The sequence below is a fragment of the Priapulus caudatus genome, unplaced genomic scaffold (genome assembly GCF_000485595.1).
Source record: "Priapulus caudatus unplaced genomic scaffold, Priapulus_caudatus-5.0.1 Scaffold31, whole genome shotgun sequence".
NCBI lineage: Eukaryota > Metazoa > Priapulida > Priapulimorpha > Priapulimorphida > Priapulidae > Priapulus > Priapulus caudatus.
Genome location: NW_014577092.1, coordinates 134,277 through 145,437, shown reverse-complemented (window position 1 = coordinate 145,437; position 11,161 = coordinate 134,277). Strand labels below are relative to the sequence as shown.

At 46.2% G+C, this 11,161-nt stretch overlaps 1 protein-coding gene across 1 annotated transcript in view; it reads right to left on the bottom strand.

The window, feature by feature from the left end:
• The window catches only part of LOC106816257 (dnaJ homolog subfamily B member 6-B-like), a 37,559-nt gene that overhangs the window by 5,478 nt on the left and 20,920 nt on the right, over positions 1-11,161 (bottom strand). Inside the window, exons 3-4 of the mRNA XM_014820840.1 lie at positions 7,675-7,784; positions 1,841-1,991 (exon numbers count right to left, since the gene is read on the bottom strand). Of these exons, the coding sequence (XP_014676326.1) occupies positions 1,841-1,991; positions 7,675-7,784 (261 nt within the window). The remainder of the gene's footprint in view (positions 1-1,840; positions 1,992-7,674; positions 7,785-11,161) is intronic.

Here is an 11,161-nt window from a genome sequence, read left to right as displayed (position 1 = left end):
CATGGCACACACACGCACACACACACACACACACACACACACACACACACACACACACACACATATATATATATATCCAATCAAACACGAATACGTGTCGATACAATACGTATATACTAGTACGCGTCGCATTCATAATTTTAAATACAGTCAGCGAGATACTAGGTTAATGACAACAGCCGATCTAGTTCTCAGCGTGAAACTCGCAACATGTTAGTTACAACTTCTACCTACGGGTGGCTCCACGAGCAGTCATTGTCGGCACATCTGCAGTTACGCTGTTTCGCCAGCAGACCTATAGTGCACATGTGGATGCATCGACGACAGGGACTAATCCCAGCAACGTGAGACATATGAACTCATTCACTATATAGCACGATACGCGCACTCGTGACACACAGTGGCATGCATAGGCAACACACAGCACTCGGTGTAAATACACGCAAAAACGCACGCACGCACACACACAACACACACACGCGCGCGCGCGTGCGCACACATACACAAACGAACACGTGAATGCGCGCACGCACGCACGGACACACACGAGAGAGCGAGAGAGAGAGCGAGGACAGTTCTACTGAGTCACGCATGCATCTTCTAGTTCACCTTGCGCGTAGGGATGGAAGCGTTCGTCGTGGCTCTGCTCACGGGCACCGGCTGCTGAAAATACATGAGCAATATTGCTCAGCGACTCGCTCCCAGCGAAACCTTGCAGAAACTCTCTCTAGTCCGACAGCGCACCCTGCACGTCCGTTTACCTGCCTATCTACTCTTACCTGCTCTCGCACGTGGCCGTCAGGGCGCACCATGATTGCCGCCTTACGTTGGTTAAGAGCAAAGGCGACGTGGTGAAAGTTAACGAACGAGAATGTAGAATGTAACGAACATAAATGCAGAAAATCAAGATATCACTTCGGGCAGAAATCACGAAAAGGGACTAGTTAATTAGATGAATAATCGAAATTAAATGTACGAGGACGAGAGGGAGGGTGAGATGGAGAGACAGAGGGAGAGGGAGAGACAGAGGCAGAGGGAGAGGGAGAGACAGAGTAGGCAGGCAGAAAGGCAAGCAGGCAGGCAGGAAAGCAGGCAGGCAGGCAGGCAGGCAAAAAAAAAACAAGCAAGAACAGGAGACAACAGCGAGACGCGAAAAACGGTAAAAGTATTATCATCACCGGGCGACGGTGAGATATTTTGACACGAGGGGGCGCGGGCTGCAAAAGTCGTACGCCGTAGTAACAGTGAACCGACGCTACGGATTTGCGCTTTGCCTCACCGCATATAGAGTTACGCAGCGCTGTCAGTACAACTGCACACCGGTGGCAGCCTGTGGCTACTCGGGGGTGTAGTCTGTAGGGAGATGGATAGTATTATTTGCAGTCAAGTTACGCCTTCGTTAAGCTCGCAGGGCATTATTTGGCAATCGCATTCCGTCACACCGTTAATGAATCCTTTATCCGCGAGAAATAAACCCGACGCGGCGACCGGATAAAATCGTTACCGTGGCGACCGCATTTCGCAGCATCACTCAGAATCCGGCTTTATCGCGTAGCCCCACTTAATGCGCTTTCACATTGCGCACGATTGAACTACAAAACATTTTTTTTTACAATTAGGGACCGCTCTCGCTATTACACGGGAGACAGCACGACTAACGCGTCGTGCGAATATTTTCACATACAACACGTGCGTGTGTGCACAGCAGTCGGCTTAAAACATCACTGTTATACTTTGGGCATCATTTGTCGCGTACAAATATTCACGTAACAACTCGCACGCGGGTGCACGGACTTGAACCGCGCACGGCGCCGTACCACGCCGCACCGCGCACACTCACCCGGGTGTGAGCGCATCGTTGGCGAACCCGTTGTAGCTGAAGCCTAGGCTCGGACTCGGAAAGCCGAAGAAGCCCGAAGAGTAGCCGAGGTTGCCGAGCGTGCCCACCGTGGTCCGGCTGCCGTTATTGAGCCGAGTCCGGCTCGGGCGACCTGAAACACGACGCACGCACACTGAGAAACTGACGCACGCACGCACGAACACTGAGAAACTGACGCACGCACGCACGCACACTGAGAAACTGACGCACGCACGCACGCACACTCAGAAACTGACGCACGCACGCACGCACGCACGCACGCACGTACGCATGTACGCACGCACGTACGCATGCACGTACCAACCCACGCACGTACGTACGTACGTACACACTCACGCACGCATGGACGCATGCACGGACGCATGCACGCGCGCACCAAACCACGAACGCACGCTCGCACCATTCCACGCACGTACGCACGCACGCACGCACTAACCCACGCACGCACGCACCAAACCACGCACGGACGTACGCACGCACGCACGCACCATCCCACACACGCACGTACGCACTCACGCGTGCACCAATCCACGCGCGAATGTACGCAGCGATGCATCTGGCTGATAAATTACTGACGCTGTGCTGTGGACGTGCGGCCGATTTAAGAACGATGATTTCAGAAATAGCCGCCTTCCGTTTACAGAAATAACTTTATCGTGCGTGGTAGGCTATATCAGAGAACATCAAGAATACTATATCGGTCCTGTTTTTAGTCGTAACGTATAGGGGGCCTATATACATATATATCCTCTCTATATATTCTATATATATATATATATATATATATATATATCAGGAGTTAATAAAGACAAATTATGTCTTTATTAACTCCTGATATATATATATATACTATTTTGTACATTGAATTAATATGCGTACCACGGCGACTCTTGGCGAGTGTAGTCTCACTTTTGCACGAAAACGAAATTTTGCACACGCACGAACACAACACACACACGCACGCACGCACTCAATGCCTATGTTTCGGCGTGCGTGCGAGTCGGAGTACACGCGCACGCCCGTATATGAAAAGAAATCATTATCCGTATAATAATTTACTATATACGTTTCTCCCGTGCTTTTGATCGATTCTCGCAGACTTTTGCGTGCAATGGTCGTTTAAAATGCCAGAATCCTAATCGTTTTCTCGTGCTGTAGTAGAGAGTACGATGTAGAGTCGTGGCGATAGGGAACTGCGCGCAGCAAGCGCGAAATGCTCAAAAGCCATCCGAAAATAATCAATTCCGTCACATCATCTCAGTAGCTGTTGAAGCTACAGGACAACTATATTATACAGGCTCTATTAGGACTATATATAAGGACATCATGAGACACCATGACCATCACACACGCACGCACGCACGCACGCACGCACGCACGCACGCACGCACGCACGCACGCACGCACGCACACACACACACACACACACACACACACACATATATATATATATTGTTTTGTTAAATTCGAAATGGCTGACATTTGATTGGCTCTTGGAGTCGGTTATTGTTGTCGGCGATTTGGTTGTCTTTCGGACGCAGTTCACGCCAGTGTAAATTCTGTTTAGGTTTGCTTTAAACTACGGAAACTACAGGTGGTTTCGCAGGGCGGACTGAATTTGAACCGAAGAAATTCCTATAACGTCTTGCGAAGATGGCAGAACATATATTGCAAAAGAGCGGATAGGTTTAGAACAGATAAGCACATTCTGAATAAAAGCCTAGACGTTCTAAAACGTCAGACGACACGATCTGTTTTCAGACGTTATATAACATAGCGAACGGATCGCGATTGTAAATACACGCCGTTGCAAAAAATTGAGAAGCGCAGAAACTCCAACTTGATTAGAATGATATCATCGGGGACGCGTTGTTGCGCACGGCGATTCAAGAAAAAAATTATACGAGCGAAACGCGATTACGATATGCAGGTATCGGCTTGCATCATGAGTCTTCCGTTGCGGGCCTTGCGTCATCAGACGTGCGTTACGTGTCTTGCGTCATCAGTCTTGCGTTACGTGCCTTGCGTCATCAGTCTTGCGTCGTGAAAACCAATCTCGCGACTCTTCTCTTGCCGACATTTGAAACGCAGACGCGATCACTCGATCATAGAAACGGACAGAGGAGACAATGTGACAAATGCGGCAATCAATTATAACGAGGCGTATCGTGAGTCACTGTCTCTAACCATCCATCTCTCGCCCACCTCCTCTATCGGAGCGCCTTTTATGTGCCACACTCTTTCCACACGAACTGAAGCGATGATTGTCCGTAAGTAGCGACAACGACTGCAGCTGCCGAGCAAACTGTTCGCGACTAAATGCATCCGGAGCGCACGCACGTCCCCCGAGAAAGCGACATCGCCGGTGCACATCTTCGCAGCGTTGCAAACGTGCACTTTCCACATTGCGCGCGGACAATAAAGATCAAATCCCGTGTCACCGTTATGACGCGACCGACTACGCATGCCGATGATACACCGGCATCAGCCTAAGTGGACGACGCTCGCTTCGGAAAACCCGCGCGGGTCTATAATGTGACCGCGTGTCCCCCCCTCGTTATAATTGGCGTGCAGGTTTTTGCGAGTCCAGGTTTTTTTCCCGCCAGTCAGGAAATCGATTTCCGATCCCGAAAAACGAATCGAGTCGCTGTAATTATTCTAATTAGGAACTAAGAAACAATCGCATTATCTGTTTGATTGTGAGAGGTGGAAAGGGAGTGAGTGTGAGAGGGACAGGTAGAGTATACGCAGAAGAGGAACAAAGAGAGGAGGTTGGCGTGGGAAGCGTGGAGATGGAAACGGACAAGGGAAGAAGCAGAGAGTGGATCGCTGTAATTTAGGTAAACGAATCTAGCACAATGACGAATCACATATATAATGCATGCATGACGGCAAGGGAGCAGCTTACATACACAGCAATCTAGTGCAACATGATAGAAGGGAAGCCCAGCAATAAGCAATTAAGTGATAGTAAAGTTAGTAACGCAGGGATTTGTAGAGAGTTGCAGAGATTTGAAGGCTATAGACTTCACTTGGCTGCTTGTATAGCGATCTCCTCCAGTGTTTTTTTTAATACGGAATGAAACAGATTCCTTACCCGACGCTGCTTACTGTACCGAGTTTAATTCTGTACTGACCACGTTGGAAGATTTAACGTTGGAAATTATCGTTCGTCTACGTAGGACGTTGAAATCAGTCTAGACTGGACTGTGGCGGTAGTTAGACTGGGCACGAATGCCGGTTATTAGGCGCAAGGAGATTCTCCGTACAAGTTTCCGAACGCCTGCAATACCTACGCAGTAAAAACACCGAGACAACTGATCCGTCTTGAAGAACCTGCTCGCACGTTAGGAAAATCAAGAATTCAATATCTATCTCGAAAAGAATCAAGCATCCATTTCTGTATCAAAAAGAAACTGGATGTCCTTCCACTATCGAAGTGAAGCCTGATCTTCTTCGGATAAAATGCAGATGACCTTTCTCTACCGAATAGAATCAAGAGTCCCATCCTCTGTCGAAGAGAAGCTTCATCGGGCCACTATAGCCAGATGTTCTTCTTCTATCGAAGAGAGGCTTAGCGGGCCTTAATCTATCCAATATAGTCAGATGTTCTTCTTCTATCGAAGAGAAGCTTAGCGGGCCTTGATCTATCCACTATAGCCAGATGTTCTTCTTCTATCGAAGAGAATGTAGAGTAGAGGCCCCCGCACTTCATCGAACAGAAGCAAGAATCCCTTTCTCGATCGAAGGTCTCTATATCGTGCGGCAATACCGCTTCCTCAAATGAAACAGTCGCGCAGACTGATCTAATTTAGCGCTCGCACAAACTCACACGCGTAGCGAAGGCTCTTACTAAGCGGGCCCATGTAAACGGATGACATTGGCGCGCGTAACAATGTTTTACTCGGGCGCCGGAAAAATATCGCTCTGCGTGAGATTACCAACCATCTCTCTAAGAGAGCTCGCCCTCTTTCTCTCGCTCTCTCTCTCTCTCTCTCTCTCTCTCTCTCTCTCTCTCTCTCTCTCTCTCTCTCGCTCTATCTCGCGCGCATTTTTCCTTACTTACTGTATCCCCCAGCTTCTCGCAGGCGCTGTCTCGCTTGTCTCCCCCTCTCTCCCTCCCTCGATCTCTTGCTCTCTGTCCTTCGTTCTCTACTCTCTTTCTCCAGTGTCCTCTGTCTCCAACCCTCTCACCCCTTTCCCTCTCCTCTCGTACGCGCTCTCTCTCTCTCTCTCTCTCTCTCTCTCTCTCTCTCTCTCTCTCTCTCCCTCCATCTCTCTCCTCTCTCCTCATCTCTCGCTTCTCTCGCTCTCTCGCTCTATCGGTTTCTTTCTTGTCCCCCCCTGCACTTGCTCACACGCACGCATGCACAATTTCTCTCTGTCGTTATTTCTTTCTCTCACTCTCTCTCTTTCTCTCTCTGTATGTATTTCCCCTCTGCCCCTTTTCTATATCACTCGGTCTGTGTAATTTCGATAATAAAAATAAGAGATGCGCCAGTGATCATGATGAACACAGAACAGTACGCCGGACAAGCGCAGTCGATCGCTTGCGAAATGCCAAACTCAAACCTTAGTGTATTAGCCCGCTGTAGTCGGCAGTGCGAGATACGGCAGCCGCAGCGTGCCCGAGTGTCCTCAATGTCGAGTAGGAGAGTGATGGCGAGCAGGCGAGGTTCGATGACCGAGGATGCGCGACGCGCGAGGGAAGGAATGAGTCAAACAACAAGCAGGATGTGGCGTATATATATATATATATAATAATAGATGTATATATTTACAATTATATATATAATATATATATATATCAGGATATGTTAATATTATATTCCCTTGTTATCTCACTACTTGATAATATAGTTAATTTATTTATTATATATATGTTTGCCACTTCCTGATTGTTGATTACGATGCATGGCAATGGTGTCTTCCATTCGCCATTTCCCATTTCGCCAGTTTCCCATTTCGCCCATTTATCCCACTTCGTGTCATTTTCCCCATTTCGCCATTTTCCCATTCGCCATTGTTCCCATTCGCCCATTTTCCCACCTCGCCAGTTTCCCATTTCGCCAATATTTTATGTGCTTCCACCCCCCTGCTACGAAATTGATCCTCTGCACATTACTTAAAAAAAAGAGTCATTTCTCAGGAAGGTTAGCCTGTTAAGGGTAGGTTAGGGCTTAGGGCTAGGGTTAGTTAGGGTTAGGTGCCTGCTACATGATCCATATGTTTTGTATGGTACGAATTTCGCCTTCTTGTTCTTAGTAAATAAATAGTTGACTCCATATCCAAGCATTCGTTAGTAATTTATTCATTACCAGAGGCCTCTTTAACCACCTCGAAACAAGGGGCGTGGTCGGGGCAGATAGCGACGAAATGGCGGAATGGCGAAACTGGCGAAACGGGAAAATGGCGAAACTGGGAAAAACTGGCGAATGTCGGAAACTGCGAAATGGGAAAACTGGCCGAAATGGAGAAAAAATGGCCGAAGTGCAATTTTTAATGGCGAATGGCATAATGGCCGAAGTCGGGAAAATGGCGAAATGGAATAAATCATGGAAATCCCTATGCTTTGGCGTGAGTGTGTGATACACAACACACAATAGGAATCAATAATATATATATTATATATAAAATATATATATATATATACTATATAATAATATTATATATATATTATATTATATATATATATATATATATATATATATATATATACTATATATATATAGTATATATATACGCCACATCCTGCTTGTTATTTATACACCTAGACAATGAATAAGTGCACTTACTGTTTGAGAGGACTTCATAGGCTTCAGAGATCTTCTTGAACCTATGCTCAGCGTCTTCCTTCTTATCCGGGTTTTTATCCGGATGCCATTTTAGAGCCAGGCGGCGGTACCTGATTAAAAAAAACGGCGGGTGCACACGTCAGCTATCCACCCTCACGTGATCGGGTGACACGGCCCGTATAATAAGTATATATCTATATATGTAAAAAAAAAATTTGACGCGACCGTAACACGGTTCACACGAAATGAAAATCAAAAAATGACCGAAACGGTAATTATCATAATATTGGAAAGTCAGTATAAATAATATTCCATGCACTTTTATATCACGTATATACTTTCTATGGCAAGCTTTACGAAACAATACCCCGACGTAAAGAATGGTGACAGGCATATACAATGGATAAATATAACAACGCCGACAGGGAATACACTACGCCTCTACCACCTCCCGATCACACAAAACTTCTACGTCACAAAAAGTTCGATTCACCCCACCTTTACAGCAACTAACATTGTTTTTGATACTGCGTGACCCTATACGATGTATGGCTTTTCTTGACGTAAAAACCCTTAAACGTTTAAAACATAAAAAGTAAAAAGATATAATAATGTAATGAAGTAATGAATATGAATATTTTATAGACCAAATAATCAAAATCTGTTATTGTTTTATGTCTAAGATCATAGGGACTAATTAATAGAGCGGCTAACAATCCACTAAGCAAGCGTATGAAATCTAATCAATTTTCCATGCGTTCCCACTATTTTACGTAGAGTACCGACTCCGTTATATGAAATGGAATTATTTCCCAGTCTTCTTTCACGTCTTTACACGACCTCATATGACAACTTGAATTTCTCTAGATAACCGTACCACGAGGCTTACGATAGCCAATGCTCTATCATCACACTGCACGTAGGATATTCTAATAACGCCCACTTATTCCGTAGTTCTAGCAACACCTATTGCGTTCGATATTTGAGTAGCATCCACTGCATATGATGTTCTAGCAATATCGCTGCTTCAGATGTTTTAGCAACATGCGCTGCGTCTCTGGCAATAGAAACATTCACTGTCTCCGTAGCTAGCGCTTGCTAGAGGTTAAGATGCAGCGGATGTTACCACAAGATCGGTAGTAGTGGTGGTAGCTGGAGTCAGACAGACTGGATATTACTAGAAAATGTAGCAGTAGTATTCATTGCTAGAACGTTCAGTATTGGAGGTTTCTATAGGGCTCCGGAGGCAGTGGGGGATGCTGGACACGAGCCAAACAGAAAAGACACACAGAAAGAACTCAAGAGAAAGAGAACGAAAGTGGAGAAAAACGAGAACGAAAAAAGGAGAGATAGCGTGATAGAGAGAGAGAGAGAGAGAGAGAGAGAGAGAGAAAGAAAGAGAGAGAGAGAGAGAGAGAGCGATAGCGAGAGAGAAAGAAAAAAAGAGAAAGAGAGAGGGGGGCGAGAGAGAGAGAGAGAGAGAGAGAGTCGCAAGCAATTAGCAACCGTGATATACTGTCTGTGATTTCAACATGGCGGTCTGCACTCATACTACACAGATTACGAGCTTAACGACCGTGCAGACAGTTTGTGCTCGTTACGGTTCTGTATGATCAGTTAGAGGAGAGGGAGCTGCCTGTATAAACCTGTGACGGTTCTAGCCCTCCAGCATGGGAGGTTAGGATTGAGTGGGTGGCGGCTCATGCAATTATCAGGCTATTGCGAAGAACGTCATCACGAGTCGTCCCTCTGACGCACATGCCTCTAGCTAAGCCGTGCCAACGTGTATTTCTGCTTACGTAAAACCGTAAAATATCTCGCGAAAAACAATTCTCGGCAGCTGCTGCAACCTTTGAGAAGCAATCAGCCCGAGAATAAACACCGCGCGCGCGGTCTCGCTCACGTGAATACAATGGGGTTAGCCGCTAGCTTTGTCAGCAGGTGGCGCAACGGGAGAATCGGTTGTACAACGGTTGTGCAACGACCCATGGCAGATGTAATAAACAGCGATCACACATAGCCGATCCTATATTTTGATCAACATATCAGAACAAATCGAACATATTTATACCTAACTTTAAGAGCTCCTGATAGTACAATTCTCCCTTTAACCCAATATATAAGTTTTGCTCTATGTCTGTTGATATAATCGAATAAATAGCCAGATGTGTCTAGGTACTAGAACCGCTAGTCGCGTAAGTTTATAACCACTGGCGATCGGTTTGTTGCGACTATTTTGATCAACATATCAGAACAAATCGAACATCTCTAGTTACTAGAACCGCGAGTATACATTAGATAACACAGGCCTTGTTACTTATGTCAGTGATAGCTATGCTGGAGCACGCCGTCAATGCTCAAAGCAAAATCCTAACTTCATGCAGAGACAGTTGTTTGAGATTACGTATTAGATAGACGTATCGCATCTAAGAGGATTCGTGTAGACTGTAGAGGGTCATTGATCCAAGCAAGACATTTAAAATATTAAAAAGAGACCTACCCCATCAGAAAATTTCTCTCGGTGGAAGAATTGTCAAGGTGTGCTTCATGACTTCTAACTTTAGGCGAGCTATTGTCAGCAGTAATGCCTATAGTGTTTGTAGTAAATGGCCTCGTTTTAGAAATAAAGATATACATAATCTCCTGATAATTTGTATGGCAACTTGGGTCTTTGTAGCTTATCTCAATCACTATATTACAGAACTCCTGAGCACACTTAAAAGAACAACCACCCACTTCACATATACTACTACTAATTAAGTAGCGGCGGGAGGGCAGACGGACAGGGGTAGTCCGGCCAGCTTTCTTTGAAACATCCTCAACCGTTTATTGGAGCCAGGAAAGAAGCGGGGTCAATGTTATAGCAGCGACAGGTCGCGGTTACCGGCCGTGTGATGTGAATGAACTTGAGGGGCAGACGCGCGCGAGAGAGAGAGGTTCAGCAGAGCCTTACACAGCTGCGAACACACGCGAGCGGTTCTGCATCACGACAAGTGAGGAACTACATAAATATAAGCAATCACAGTAAACTAGCTCCCCCCGAGGCAATGTGCAGAGCATGGGTGTGTGCGCGTGTGGCGCGATGCGTACGTGCGTGCACGCGTGCGTGAGTCTGTGTACGTGTGTGTCTGTGGTGCACACACGTACGCACGCACAAGCGCACGCACGCACGCACGCACGCACGCACGCACGCACGCACGCACGCACGCACGCACACACACACACACACACGCACACTGACAGACAGGCAGACAGACAGACAGACAGACAGACAGACAGACAGACAGACAGACAGACAGACAGACAGACAGACAGACAGACAGACAGACAGACAGACAGACCCCCATATATATATATATATTATATATATATATATATATATTATATTATATATATTATATAATATAATAGTAGAGAAGAGAAGTAGAGAGAGAGAGATAGAGAGAGAGAGAGAAGAGAACGAGAGAGAGAGAGAGAGAGAGAGAGA